This window comes from Nannospalax galili, unplaced genomic scaffold, assembly GCF_000622305.1.
Source record: "Nannospalax galili isolate Female #2095 unplaced genomic scaffold, S.galili_v1.0 scaffold538, whole genome shotgun sequence".
In the NCBI taxonomy this organism is placed as follows: Eukaryota; Metazoa; Chordata; class Mammalia; order Rodentia; family Spalacidae; genus Nannospalax; species Nannospalax galili.
In genome coordinates, this window is record NW_008343842.1 from 444,272 (window position 1) to 460,500 (window position 16,229).

A 16,229-nucleotide genomic window follows, 5' to 3' on the forward strand; every position below is an offset into this window, starting at 1 on the left:
TTTCCAACATCCTGCAAGCTTTTATGTCTTCACGCCCTCCTTGATGACTCCATCTTCTGTCTTGGCCCTTACTGTCCGTTATGTTTTTCTTTGCACCCCATCCTTCTCACCCAACCTCCTCCTCACATCCCATCCCTAACCTGTCAACTGTGCATCCTCTTAAGCACAACTGGAAGCTGGCCTCTGCCCCTAGCTGTCTTTGATCCCTAGTTTGTCTGCACGAGGCACATACACCATAGCAATGTCTATGTGACCTGATTTGAGAGTTGATCAGATTGTCTTACGTAAGCATTTGCCACTTATCCATTTTCCCTAATGGACGATGAGCTTTGAGGATGAGAGCTTTGTCTTTCTGATCTTTCTGTCCCCAAGCTGCTCAGACAGCAAGTTCCCAATAAATATTTGTTTGTTAAACTAAAGCCAGTTGGCTGGAATTTTATTAAATTTCAAATACAAAGGAGAGCGATTCTCCAGCATTTGAAGGGTATGAAAATTTAATCATCTGTCCCTTCTTATGGTAAAAATTTACTATATTTATTACAGTTTTTCTACTTCCTGGCAGTTCTCCACCTATAGAAGGAGAAATACAAACATATATGTGTGTATGTATATCGAGAGAAATTAGTATCTTAAATTTGCAGTTTTCATGGGCTATTTTCACAGAATTTTATTCCTCTCATAGTTATTTGTATTTTTCTTGTATTTTACATGACTTTCAAAAACTCGGATTGTGCCACACTTCAAAATTCAAGAAATGGATTAAAAATGCCTTCAGTAATACATACATACATACACATACATACATACATACATACACACACACACATCCCTCAAAAACAAAGGAGAATCAGAAAGTTGTACTTTTGAAATGAAGGAAACTATTTTGCAATTACATTATTTTATCATCACAGATCTTCAAATGCTAAAGGAAGAAAACCACAGTAAATTTCCATTCTTGCTAAGGTCACTCTGTCCTGCCTGTTCTATCTACAAATAAAAAATGGAATGACCCATGTTTGTCAGATCTTGGAAACTCTCCTGGCTCACCTCCGGCCTTGCATCCCCTCTGGAAGAATGCTGTGCACCCCAGGGACTGGGTGCCAACAGCATACACCACCATGGGCCCTGGTCAGGTTCACAGATGCTCCAGGGAGGGGCCCCAATGGAGCTGCTTCAGCTGGGACCTTATCTCACCTAAGAAATCACTTTCAGGATGGGTGATTTTTATCCTTTTATAAGGGTACTCAAGAAGAGTCTTCAAAATACAAGTGTTGGTAAGGTGCCCTGAAGAACTGACCCACTTTGAATGACAACAGCACAAGCTCCCCATATCACTCTCCCATAACCCACTTTGTTAGGCACACACTGGCACTCTCTGGCATTCCAGGTTTGTGTGACTTACATTTCCTTTTCCTCAGCATGATTTTATGTTTGCAAAGATCTGACAGGCAGAAGCCTAGTCAGCTGGCTATAATGGAGAATTGCAAATGTATGTATGTATATGCCTCAAAAGCCCAAGGGCTTCCAGGAGCACAGTCTCCACAGATGCTCTGAGTTGAAGAACGAAAACTGTAATATTCTGTGTGCTCTTGTCCCGAGCTACTTCTTCAGGAAAAACCTCTTTGGAGTAAACGTGAGGGTAGCAGCTTCTTTTTTTTCACATTGTAGCTTGGTGGTTTGGGGAGCTGGGGGTGGGGTGTCACAGATAATACAAATGCAAAACAATTCAAAGACAGAACTGTCTGTAAAATGAACAATTAACTGCCTAATGAGTTATCAGTGCACAGTTATATCCAAATCAGCACATGAAATATCAATGAACCTAATTTAAAAAAACCTAAAATCCCAAAGTGTCAGTTAATTCTGAAAAGAACACATTTAAATTTGCCCTGCATAGAAATGAATAGAAAAGTTGTAATGAGGTATTTGATAAATTTCAGAAGGTAGAAAAATATGCATAACCACTAATGAGAAAAAGGGCCAAAATAAATAACTGCCTTTTGACATTGAGATAGTGGGATTTTCATAGTCTTCGGTATCTTGTAAATCTATATAATAACATGTGAGCACACTCTGCATTTTTATAGTGTCTGTCACCAAGATATCTAACCTCTTGGGAGAGAATTTACTTATTTTAAAGCATTTAATTCAGTTTGCCACCTCCCCACATACTACCACCTTTAGAGATTCTGCATTTTGGAAGTGAGGACGGAAGAGAGACTTGTGGTTCCTGTCCACCAATCTCTCTCCTCTCAGATTTATAGATGTCAACTTCAGAAGGCAGGGAATCCGATGAGAGTTCTCCCCCATGGCCCAGTCTAGCCCCTGGGACTTTCTGGAAGCAAGGCTGCTGTTAAATGGCGCAGCCGTCCTCTGACTGGGGACATCCACACAGAGTTAGCCAGGGCATTGTAGAGTCAGCCCTGTCTTATGGCTTCAGCTGTTGCCTCTGCACAGATGTATTAAAATCTTTCCCTGGGGTTCCTGTCCAGGTTGTCCATCTCAGTTATATTTTGTTGACTTTCCCCACACAGCACACCCCACACGGGTCTCTAACGTTCCCTCACGTGTATTCTTATTCCAGAATCCTCTGTTTTCTCTGCCCTCCCAGATCAGGTGTGGCAGGGGCATCTTGGATTAGGTCTCTACAGAGCTTAAAGAGTTGAGAGGTGCTGGGATGGGAAAGGGTGGGTTGAAGCTGGGAAGCTGTGTTCTTTATTATTTACTGCCTCCTGGTGGCTTTGGGGGGAACAGCAAGGGAGTGGGAGGCAGGAGCCTCTCAAAATAATAGTAATATAATAATAATAATAATAATAGTCGGAGAATTTGGGTTAGGATTCTAGTCACCAGATAGTGCAGAGTCCAGAGGAAAAAAGAATTAGGCCTGGTACAAAGCTCACCGAGGGACCAAGAAAGTTTCCAAGATGTAGGCAGAGCTTACTGCCTGAGAAGGGACAAGAAACAGGACATGCTGTGTTGGAGAGGGGATTCCAGATAGAGGAACCCCAAGGATAGACTAGACGGGAAGCTGAGTATTTAGACAGATCAGAGGGGGAGGCTCTCAGGTCTTCCAGGCCAGCTCTCTGGCGGGAAGAGTTGGTGGAGGAGATCCAGGGCTTTCTGCCTGCTCTCACTCAACATGAGAAAAGATCACAGGATCCTGACACGGTCTGGGAGATGCTAGCATAGCTTCCTACAGCTTGCACACCAGAAGAGTCGCTGCGCCCACTCTACCACTTGTGAGCACCAAAGAATGAGTCAAACTATAGAAGATTCTCGGCCATGGCTCTGTACTCACCGAAGCCAGTCAGATCTTGTCCTGTTACTTTGCTGTGCTCCATCACCATCCCTAATCTAGACCTGAGTCAGCACACGCCCGGATTTATCCATGGGGTATCTAAGATGGTTGATGAGTCACCAAAGGGGCTCTAAATAAGGCTGGGGAGATGACCAAGAGCTTGCTGCATTCGGAGTGTCATGAAAACCACTGAGAAAGAGGGGGAGGTTGTGAGTTCAGTTTGGAGCTTTAAATGGTTGAGCTGCGTGAAAGAAATCCAAGCAGTAACCACACAGAAATCACATCAAGGACTCTGGCAAGACTTCCACAGCCCCTCTAGCTCCTGGTGCAGAAAGGTAGGGGCCCCCAGACCCTCGGCTTCCAGCTTCCACCACAGATGAGTGCATCTCTTGGCCCTCACCCGAGGTGCTTCTTGTGCACTGGATGGTGGTTAACACAGGGACTCACAGATGGTCAGCGTGCAGATAATAAGTGACGGTGGGATGCTCAGCTCTGAGACATCTGTATCACAGCACACGCCAAAGCTCAGGACACATCAAGGAAGAGGGGGTGGAAAAACTGTAAGAGCCAGAGGTTCTTGTGAAACATGGTCTCCTGTACACTTAGGAACTCACGGGAGCTATGGCTGCCTGCACAGGATCAAGTCAAACAGCACTCCAGCATGGATGGGGGCGGGGCTCATGAGGCCCCACCCCTAGCTGAGGAACTATTGACAACTGAAGGCTTCTAAGGGAAGGATAGCCCCCCTCCCCATATGGCCCGTGGTAGGTTTCCCCATGCTCCAGTGCACGGTCCCACTCCCATGAGCATACAGGCAGTACTAACTGGACTCTGTGGGTTATAAAAAATAAGAGGAGGGGACATGAAGTTGGGAGAGGGAAGTGGTGGGGGTGTCTGGGGAGAATTGGAAGAAATCTCAGAGAGAGGTGGATATGATCAAAACACATTGTATACATATATGAAATTCTCAAAGGATAAGCAAAAATTGTATTTTAAAAAGATTGTGGTATACTGAGAGATCCAGACACCATGTTTGGTATGCTGGTATGCGCGTGCGTGTGTGTGTGTGTGTGTGTGTGTGTGTGTAGCTTTCCAGTGAGCCCCACGTATCCATCCATATTTGCTTCCCCAGCACTGGGATTACATGCATGTACTACCACTCCAGGCTTTTTATTATTTTTAAATTTTTATTTATTTTTATTTTATGTGTATGAGTATTTTGCCTACATGCAAGGAGTGCAGAGGTCAGGAAAGGGCTTTGGATCTCCTGGAACTGGAATTACAACCATTTCTCAGCTTCCTTGTGGGTACTGGGAACCAAACTCCATTTCTCAGCTTCCTTGTGGGTACTGGGAACCAAACTCAAGTTCTCTGCAAGAGCAGCCAGTACTCTTAGCAACTGAGTCATCTCTCCAGCCCCCAATACAAAGCTTTTTCTAAGGGATTTCTAGGGATTGAATTCAGGTCCCGGAAGCATTTTACTGAGTGGGCTATGTCCCCAGCCCTTGGTATACAGCTGTTTAAAAGGTCATCCATCAGAACTGATATGTTCCACCCAGGAGAGACAGTGGGTAGAGGCAGTGGAGGGAAAGGTGGTAAAAATAAGAGATAAGTGATTATGCTGTTACCTGGAAAACACGCTAAGAATGATGGGAAAACTCACAGAGTTTGCAAAACAGTCTGTTACTTTGCCACAATGCGATTTTGTCACTGATGACGGAGTACCTTTTGAGCCGGGCCCTTTAAAGGAGGGGCGTCTGGCTTCTCATGTGGTTAGTACACACCTGGGTCAATGCCCAGCTGCCCCTCACAGTTTCTCTGGCAGGCACTGGCTCACCATGGCAAAGTGGCTGACTATAGTCACCTGACAAGTTGCTTTAAGGGAGTTAAGCACGTGCCTTTTAGAGAGAAAATAAAGCATCTGAAAGCCATGGGATTTCAGAGTGAGAGGCAGGCCAACACTTCCACAACATGCTTACTCAATGAGCTAGACTTGGTACTGTGTGCACACATTCAAGCAGACGATGACTATCTTGCATAGCTTTCTGCAAACAAATATGAAAGGACACAATTTATACAAGCTGACTATTTGGAAACAGAGGATGACGAGACCAAAGAAACAGCTGTGCCAAAAGGCACCGATGGCTAAACAGGATAATGCCACCCAATTTTTAAGCACCCAATACTATATAACTTGTCTGAAAGCTCAAAAAATGTCCTTTTTTTAATATAGCAACTGCAACCATTGTTTTACAATGAAACCAGGTGGGAGCTGGAGAAATGATTCAGCTACGAAGAGCACTCGCTGATCTTTTGGAGGACCCAGGTTTGCTTCCCAGCATCCATATGGCAGCTAACAACCAGTTATTCCAGTTCTAGGGGATCTGACACCCTCTTCTGGTCTCTGAGGGCATTGCATGTACGTAGTGCACGTATATACATAGAGGCAAAACACAAACACATAAATAAAAATAAGTACATATTTAAAAATGAACCAGGTAAAGATACCACAACATATTCTGGATCAACATCATTTGTGGATATGAATTCAGAAATATTCCCAACAAACTGCTGGTAGCCTGTCACCATGATGAAAGAACAAGATGCCAGAAACCATGGTAACTGCTTTCAGGACTTCATGAATTATCTGGATTGGGACATTCATTACTATTATTTACCAATTTGGAGACTAAGCATAGCTACTGAAAGGCATTGAATAAAACTCAACATGCAATATTTGTTCGTGGCATTAAAGAGTTAACATTTAAGAAGCCAGGCATGGTGGCACACACCTTTAGTCCCAGCACTCAGGGGGCAGAGACAGGCAGATCTCTGACAGAGCTCAAAGCCAGCCTGGTCTACATAGCAAGTTCTAGGCCAGCTGGGGCTACAAGGAGACTGTGTCTCAAAAAGACAAAAAAAAAAAAAAAGTTAACCTTCAAGAGTAGCTAGGAAAAGCCTGGGGTGGGGCTGGCGGCAGGGAGACAGAGAACCCTAACAGCTAATAAAACCTAGACTCTCTAAACAGACTGCTGAGGAGGAGGAGGAAGCCCAGACACCGGCCTGTGCCCCTCTGGAAGTTCTGTCTACATTTAAGAAAGTGCCTCAGATCACTGATGGTGGATTATTGGATTAGCACTTAGAAGAAAGGTAAGATTTCATCCCTACTTGTATACTACAAAAATTCAGAATGATTGAAAAAGATAAATGGGCACTATTGTAGCCAAGGGGATGCAGCACTAAAAATGGGCACAAGTTTAGGATGCAAAAGAATTTGTATTTTAGTGGTGGTTTTAGACAATAGAAAATGAAAACAGTGTGCCAGTTGCTGGTACAAACTACAGGAAAGAGTAGGTCAGGGAAGGGGGTGGGGTCTGGGGTGGGAAGGTGGGAAATGTATATTGTTTATACATGGGGTAGCTAGGGAAGGAGTCACTGAGAACATGACATCTAACTAAAAACCGGAGGAGGTCAAAGGTGGGCCACAATGATATCTTGGGGTGGGGTAATGTTCCAGGAAGTGCCCCATGGCCTGTCTGAATAGCAGAAAATTGGAGGGAGCCAGAGCTGAGCTGGAGGGAGGAATGACCAAAGGGAAGAATGAATGGATAGATGGAAGGAAGGAACTGAGGTCTTGGGGGGTAATGGGCCTCTGGGCCTTGTAGGTTATGTGTGTGTAGGTCACTTTTGCCCCGAGGTGAGGCAGAAGCTTAGCAGAGCTCTGAGTAGAGATCAATGAAGTCTAGCTCACATTTTAAAAGCCTCAGCTCAAGCCAAACCGCTTCCTCTCTCAGACATGTGTAAGTTTGTTCTCTGATCCCTGAAGAATCATTTTTATTTCTTCAGTATGTTTCCACCCCAGTTAACTCATCTGAGCTTCTCAAAGCAACAGCCCAGAGGTGATATCAAAGAACTGGTGTGGCTCTGTCATAGGGCCTGTCATAGGGCTCTGTCATAGGGCCTGAAAGGAACACTAGCATTCACGGGCCTCTGGTTTTCATAACTGCTTCTTTGAAGGTGAAAAGTTCCGTAGGCCAGATTAGAGGATATGAAGAGGTGAACTCAATATGGGTGTAGAGAAGCCAGTAGGATGTCCTTCATGCAGGGGAAATTTGGAGGCGGGGGGCTGTGGGTGGAAAAGCAATGTAGTTGTCTCCCCAGGGAGACCACTGGAAGTAGGGGGGTGTCCAAGCCTGATGGCAGAGTTACTAAAACTGCAGCCATGCATGAGGGACTGGGAGAGAGGCATGCCTTGCCACCACTGGGGATCCGCCAGAGGAATCCTGGCTTCTTCTAAAGGCCTGTCCTAGCCTGGAATCTTCCACCAATGAACCACAGAGGCAATGCCTTGCTAGGGCTCCCTGGGTTGGGGGGTGGGGTGGAACCAGGTGGTTTTGTTTAGGGTAGGGATCTCTAAAGAGAAACTTCACCTGGAGGGTGGACCTGAGAAGGGATGTGGGACTATCAGGCATTTCTTCGTCTTCTTGGGATCGGGGGCCTCACACTGACATCTACATCTGGGGCATATGCCCATGAGTGGCTCCTGACCATAAGAGTAAGATGAGCAAGCAAGAGAGAGAGTCCGTCACGGGGCCAAGTTGGAGTACAGGCCTCCACCCTCCTGTCTGTATGACCCTGGTCTTTTAAACCTTATTTTTTAAAAAATTATGTTAATGTGTGTATCTGTGTGTGGGAATATGCATGAGTACAGTGTCCATGGAGACCAGAAGGGGGTGTCAGATACTCCGGAGCTGGAGTTACAGTGGTAATGAGCTGCCTGACCTGTGTGCTGGGAACCAAACTCCAGCCCTCTGGAAGAGCAGCAAGTGCTCTTATCTGCTGAGCCACCTCTCCAGCTCCGGAGAACAGTATTTTTAATGGATTTTTTTTGGAGAAAGAGATAAGGAGCTGGGAGATGACTATCCTATCAGTGGAGAGTATCAATTAAAAAAAAAAAAGCACAACCGGTTTTATGACACAGCAGAAGAGAAATAATCAATGCATAAATTATGGCTTTCATGTTGTCATAAACACCGGCACACTGGGGTTTAGTGAGAGGAGGACAGGCCAAGATGTGACAAAGTTGTAATTGGAGACAGAAAGTGACACTATTTTGAACAGTAAAATAAAAAAAAGAGGGGCAAAGAGAGAGATTAACGGAGAAAATGAAGTGCATAGTGCTTGCCAGGCTGAGTGACAAATGATACCTTCAAACTAAAAAAAAGAGGAAAGACAGACAGACAGACAGACAGACAGACCAAGCACTCACGTGATGTCAGCACGAAAAAAAGAGGAAAGACAGACAGACAGACAGACAGACAGACAGACAGACAGACCAAGCACTCACGTGATGTCAGCATTGGGGTGGAGCCCAAAGACTTCTGGGTTATCTAAGGGTGGCAGAGACTGGATGTATTCAAAATACTGGTCCAAAGTTTTACACACGGGGATTTTATACCCGTGGTAAAACCAGAATGAGGGTTCAAACATCTTCTCACTAAACCAGACCTGGATGGGAGAGAGAAAATAAAGGAAATTGATGAAAACGACTGTTATCAGGAGGAGGGGGGCCTTATTTCCATTTTAATAGGGTTTCTTTCTCTTTCTTTTTCTTTTATGTTGGTTTTGACAGCAGGCCCCCTAACAAAACTACTGATAGAATAATTATCACATATAGGAAGAAAAGAGACAGTCCACAAAAGAGGCCACACAAAACAATTAGGCAGGGTCTCTGAGTTAGCACCAAAGAGGACATCCAGCCAAAGTAGGGAGGGTGGGGCAGGGCTGGGGATGTGGAGACCACTTGCTTGGTTAGCCTGCAGGAAGCCCTGAGTTTGATCCTCTGCACTGCAAAAGAAGATGGAAGAGGCTGGTTGGGGTGTAGCTCAGGTGGTCCTTGCCTAGCATGTACAGAGTCCTAGGTTCGATCTCTAGCACTGTGTGGTGGCGGACACCTGTAATCTCAGCACTTGGGAAGTAGAGACAGGATGGTCAGAAGTTCAGAATCATCCTGAGTTCAAGGCCAATCACTGCAGGAGTTCTACTCAGGCAGCTCCGTGAGGCAGCACCCACAGACACAAAGGAATATGGGGACATCTACATCTCCTCACATCTCCAGCCCAGGGCTTTTGTCAGGAGTTGAACATACACACTTTCACTCAAAGATGCTGAACACTAACCCACAGCCACAAAAACTCTCCCACCCTCAGCTCCAGAGCTGCCTCTGTTAATTAAATTCTGTCCCTGTCCACACAAAGCAAAGGCTGCTGAACCCCATTGTTGTGAGCCTGAAGACACCCTCTTCTCATTCCAGATGAATCGACTGATTATCTGTAACAAAACAGTGAGAGAATAAATATATGCTTGGTGTGGACAGACTTCTTTTGAAGAGGAGGAAAGGAAAGGTTGAATGCCTGAGCCAGTTTGAGGAAACTATTTCAGTATCTAACAGTGTGATTTTTCCCAGTAGGGAGGGAGGTAATAGGGGCACAGGGTGGAAGTGAGGCTGGGTGGAGGGGACTGTGCCCCACTCAGTCCCACCCTCCCGAGCAGCTTCTCCCACAGTCTCACACAGCTCTTTCTAGATCCAGTGATTACTCTGAACTACCGTGTCCTGGTTCTCTCTGTGCCTCTATCTGCTTCTGTTACTCTCTTTACAACTCCTGTGGGCACAGCATGGAACTTAGAACAGACTGCAAAGAAGACAGACACACAGTCCTTTCCTTCAAGCAGTTTGTGACACTGTAGAGGGACAAGCCAGTTACGTGACAACCTCAAGACAAGAAGCAGCGAGGCAAGAGCCAGAAGGAAATAAAAATAAACAAAATAGGGACTGGAGAGATGGCTCAGTGGTTAAGAGCACTGGCTGCTCTTGCAGAGGACCTGGGTTCGAATCCCAGAACCCACATGGCAGCTAACCACCATTCATAACTCCAAGTCCAGGGGAATTCAACACCCTCTTCTGGCCTCCACAGGCATTGTACAACACAAGTGCATTTACACACCCATACACATAAAGAAAGTAATAATAATAATAATAATAATAATAATAATAATCAAAATACTGCGGAAGCTGCTGAAGGCAGGGGAAAAGATTGTCAGGTGAATATCAGGTTTGGATTTATCAAGGAGGAGGTTTTTTTTTTTGAGAGAAGACTCCAAGGAGAGGATTTTTGTCGAGAGAACATGGGATTAGGATGGCCATGCAACGGAAAGGCACAAAACGTTAGATGCTGAAACATGAAGCAGACTGAGGAAGTTGTGAAGACTACGGTAGATAAATGCTGGTTGGGAGAGAGAGGACAGGAGAGGTAAGGTGAGGTTGTATTACAGATGGCTGGATGTCAGGTAATAACTAGTACTTAATCTAAGAGATAGGGAGCAGTTTAAAGTCATTAAAGAACAATGCCACACACAGTCTTTATAAAGAAAGAGGAGCCTTTTAGTGGTGTGGGTGGTTTACATGGCAGGAAAACACCCTGGGTTGAAGGCTTTGGATCTGCCGCACGCAGATAACAAACGGCCACACTGTGTGGCCAGATGGCACATGTCTATTGAGGTGAAATCAAGTTTCTTCTTAGTTTTCCATTTCATTATTTATATACACCCCAAGTACACAAGTTTGACACACCCAGATTGCTGGAGTCCACGAAGTGTGGTAACTACTTAGAGCTATAGTCAGAACACAGACAGAGGTTTATGTGGAACTATATTGCGGGATTTGCCAGTTGACTACGTGCTCCAGTCACCCACGGGTAGGGAAGTTCCCATAGAGCAAGAACAACACGAGGGATTTGGCTAAAGCAAAACTTTTCTTGAACTTGACTTTTCATTTTTTTTAAATATTTTATTTATTATTTTTATTTTATGTGTAAGAGTATTATGTCTGCATGTATGTAAGTGTACCCATGTCATGCAGTGCCCATGAAAGTCAGAAGAGGGTGTCGGATTCCCTGTAGCTGGAGTTATGGATGGCTGTTAACTGCCATGTGGGTGCTAGGAATTGAACCCAGGTCCTCTACAAGAGCAGCCAGTACTCTTAACTGCTGAGCCATCTCTCCTGTTCTGAACTTGACTTTTTAGAAAAAGAGTCAAAATGGACTTCCTATCAAAGCTGATAAACATGTTGCTTTGGGTTGTTTTGTTTTGGTTTTGGTTTATTTTGAAGACCTAATTTGGGGGCTGGAGAGGTGGCTCATCAGTTAAGAGTCACTGACTACTCTTGCAGAGGACCCAGGTTCAGTTCCCAGCACCCACATGGCAAATAACAACCATCCATAACTCCAGTTCCAGAGGGTTCAACACCCTCTTGTGGCCTCTGTTAACCACTGCGCGTGCGCGCGCACACACACACATACACACACACACACACACACACACACACACACAATTAATTTTTTAAAGACCTAATTTTCAAGGTGTATTCATGTCAGTAAAAATTCTAATGAATTTTTTAAAGACCTAATTTTCAAGGTGTATTCATGTCAGTAAAAATTCTACCCACTTTACTCAGTCATGGATATCTATACCCCCTGTGTGCTGAGACTCCAAGTGGCCCATCATCAACCAAGGTATCTGAGTGTACTCCAGATGCTGGAGAAAAGAGGCTCAGAGACCCTGAAGATGTGTCTCCTATCAAGGGACTTGCATTCTACTGTGGACCAAGGAAGACATTTATTAGGCTCTCACATTCCGCCCCCCCAAACAAGTAACATCTTGTGTTCCCTCTCCAAATGTACCAAATTTTCCTGCCACCACCCCTTAGTTGAGGCCCTCACTTCCTACTTCACTCTGAATAGAGATGAAGTCAGAGGAAAATGTCCTCATGTCTCCATCAAACCCAGCAGTCCCCTCCACTCACCTATCTATCCTCTTCCCCACCCTGAGGAATAGGCTGCCTTCCTTCTTTCAGGAGAGGGGCAGGGAGACAGGAGGACAGCAGGGGGACATGAGGACAGCCTGCCCACCGACAGGCACACACATATCAATGAATCAATATTGGTACTGCTGACAACATTTATCATAATGAGTGATAGGGGTGTGGGAGGGGCTAGAGAGATGGTTCAGAGGTTAAGAGAGCTGATTACTCTTGCAGAGGACCCAGGTTCAGTTCCCAGCACCCACATGGCAGGTAACAGCCATCCATAACAACAGTTCTAGGGGATCCAACGCCCTCTTCTGAGCTCTATGGGCACTGTGCAACAGGGTGCACTTACATGCATGCAAAACACTCATACCCACATAAAATAAAAATATATTTAAAAAACTTTAATAGGAGAGGGGGAAAAACACAAGGAGCCCAAATACCTCACATAGAAATAAGGAAGATTCATGTCAGAAGGTTCAGAGTCAACTAAGAGAAATGCTGGAGGAATAGCCCTGGGTTCAATCCCCAACATGGGACAGGAAGCCTATGAGCAAGTTGTATCACACCATATGTTCATGTTTTATATATTTTTAAAACTTTACATAGAAGGGCTGGAGAGATGGCTCATAGTATGAGGGTTAAGAGCTCATAGTATTCTTCAAGGGGACAGGAGTTCAGTTCCCAGCACCCACACAGTGCATCATAACTGCCCGTAACTCCAGCTCCAGCGAACCTAATGCCCTCTTCTGGCCTCTGTGGGCATTGCACTCATGTGCACAAACTTACACACATATACACATAATTTAAATAAAAATAAAATCTTTAAAAAGAAACTGGTCTCCCTCTAACAGAACACAGGCTGTGTACCAACACTTTAAAAAATTGTATAGAATTACTTAAATATATTTCCTCAACATATATTGCATATGTTTGAGATGTCAAGTACATACCTCAAATGTTACACTATCACACAGAACTCTGATTTTCCACCTCAAGCAATGCAAACCCTTCTTTCTATAATCTTTCTTCTCTCTAACTCAACCCCTTCTCTCTCCAGTTGATTAGAAATGATTCTCCACCCACCTCCACTTCCTTCACCCCCACACTGGGCCCCATCAGCATTCTGCTAGTTACTCTCTGGACAATAAATCCTGAAGACAAAAGATCTGGCTTCCTTGCCTGTATCAGTACACATTGTATATATGTATTAAACTGGAAAACTATATCCCATAGGTTTGTATAACTATTATATGGTAATTTAAGAAATAAAAATTTTAAAAATGTCAAATGTATAAAAACTACAACTATTTGTAATGTATATGTATATACACATACATCAGGATACACACATGCACATACACACATGTGCACAAAGAAGCTAAGCATTTCTCATAGTCTCATTACTAAAACTTCAATTTTAGGGAGCTGGAGAGACGGCTCAGCAGTTAAGAGTGTGTACTGCTCTTGCAGAGGATTCAAGTTCAGTTCCCAGCACCCATGTCAGGTGGCTCCCAACTGCCAGTAACTCCAGCTCCAGGGGATCCAATGGTCTCTTCTGGACTCCATTGGTACTTCCACTTACACATACATAAGCACACACACACGCACACACGCACACACACACACACACACACCATTTGAAAAAATAAATCTTTTTTAAAAACTCCAATTTTAGGTACTTTTACAATTATTCTAATGAAGTTTACTTACTAAGATGTATTTGTTTCTTTTGAATTTCAGACATAGGATGAGTTTCTCACAATACCACATTTATTGTTTTCACATGTCAACAACCTGTTTAGTTCAGATTTTCTCCATCCAGCTCTGACATCTATATATAGTCTCCTTCTTTCTGAGCATATCTATTTAAATGTACTTAATGTATGTCCTTAGGTAAGTATTTATCCCTGTGAAATATTCATGGCTTATTTTGTGGATCTCATTCTATTTTTTTTTCAGTCCACTGAGCAAGTGTTTTTAAGATCTACACAAGATGTCACATAGATCATCTCCTCAGCACCACTGGCACCTGTAACACTGAACTTTTTCCTTCCCCCCCGCGATAGCTACAGAAGCTGCCTCCAGCTTCCCACCAACCCCAAACAATACTATGAATGGTATCTGTGTCTGTTCTGAGAACTTCTCTGGGACATGTACTGGGGAGTAGGATTCTGGTTTGGAAGGTGGTCAGATCACAGAGACGAAAAGACTAAGAGCACTGAGCTTTCGCTGCACAAGGGTGAGCTGTGGTGACTACTATGCCGAGTCATCACACTGCACTCTCTCAGCACGCTTAGGCCTGTGTTGAGGATGTGGCGAGGCACCACCAGATCCCTTCCTTCAGGACCTAGGCACTCACTCCTCCAATTGACAGGAGCACTGGCTACTCTGGACTTCCAGTATGGATCCTTTCCAGGTACTACCTTGGCAGAGGGGAGCTGCCTCAGCTAAGGTCATGCCCTAGAGGACAGAGAGGAAAAGAGAAACTCAAACGCAGAGTTCCTTGTCAGAGTCTCTTTCCAGGGGAACCAACCTGCGATGGCTGCCTTCACCTTCAGTGTTGCCATGAACTTGTTGGTATATTCCCATCGGTGACATTTCCTTGAAATGTCCTGAGATGTATTTACCTGGGACACTTGATTTCAGCAAATACCTCTAGGCTACTTTCTGGAAGGTCTGAACCAATTTAACATTGCACCAATACTCCTCTCTTTACACATCCTTACCAACATTTGCTGATTTCCACGTGTGGCTTTATAAAAGACTTGCAAAACTATGTATGGTTTCAAACAAGATATCTGGTCGACCTCCATTTCACCAAAATACCCCAACATTTCACCTGCTTAGTTGCTGAGGTTGTAATTCTGTTATACCAAATAGAAAGAGGAGGGAGAGGAGGGCAAGAGGAAGAGGAGGAGGAAGGGATGGAGAAAGAAGAGGAAGGGAAAGAGGAAAAACAGAAGAGAAAGATGAGCAAGAGGAAGAGGAGGAGAAGGAAAGTTATTGAAACAATTATTATTAGAGGTTCTAATATAAAGACTTCAATAACCATAAGTCATCACATAGCTGATCTTTCCTACTCAGGTAACGTGCTTTGTTTATTTAACACATAAAGAGAGTTAAGAAGATTGTAAGTCTGGTAGGTGTTGATTTATGCCATTCACCCTTCACAGTAAAGTCATCATACCTAAAGAACAATATCCTCTTGAAGATGTTTATGCACATGTTCTATAGGGAGGGAATGAACATCTCATCAATTTTCAATAACCCAGTCTAACAGAAGCAAAGAAAAAACTCGGATTATTGCACATCCCTCCAGTGCTTATTTGGGGTCTGGAAGTCATGCCAAGTCTTGCACTCAGTGGAAGAAGCACAGAAAAGATGATCAGCATTTTCCTCACAGGCTCTAGAAAACTGAGACCACGGAGGAAGGGCATGTACATCCCTGCTCTGGAGGGGATTCACAGATTCTTGAGAACTGAGGCCAGTTTGTTGCTAGAAAGGACGACAGTATATTAGAGAAGGAGGTTTCTTGGCTAATTCCATTTATAAGCAACCCTCCTCTATACTTTTTTCCCCTTAAATTTGTCATGTCCATGGAAAACAAAAAGTATTATTTGGCTAGAGAGATGGCTCAGGGACTAAGTGTGAGCGCTGCTCATGCCTAGGAATGGAGTTAGGTTCCCAACACACTCATCAGGCGGCTTACAACTGCCTGTAACTCCAGCTTCAGGGGATCTGTTGCCCTCTTCTGGCCTCCACAAGCACTGCACTCATATGCACACACCCACACACAGACACACACATAGTTAAAAATAAAATAATTTTTATTAAAATGTGGAGAACTCTTAAAAAGCTACAAATGAACCTACCATTTGACCCAGTTATACCATTCCTTGGCATATACCCAAAGGACTCATCCTATTGTAGAGACACTTGTACAACCATGTTTATTGCTGCTATTTTCACAATAGCTAAGAGCTGGAAGCAACCTAAGTGTCCCTCAATTGACAAGTGGGTAATGAAAATGTGGTTCATTTATACGATGGAGTTTTACTCAGCAGT

The 16,229-nt window shown here is 44.2% G+C and overlaps 1 protein-coding gene across 1 annotated transcript in view; it reads right to left on the reverse strand.

Moving 5' to 3' along the window:
• Window positions 1-16,229, reverse strand: part of Dnah8 (dynein axonemal heavy chain 8) — a 308,707-nt gene that overhangs the window by 31,684 nt on the left and 260,794 nt on the right. The window contains exon 85 of the mRNA XM_008840196.1: window positions 8,646-8,806. Coding sequence (XP_008838418.1) covers window positions 8,646-8,806 — 161 coding nt within the window. The remainder of the gene's footprint in view (window positions 1-8,645; window positions 8,807-16,229) is intronic.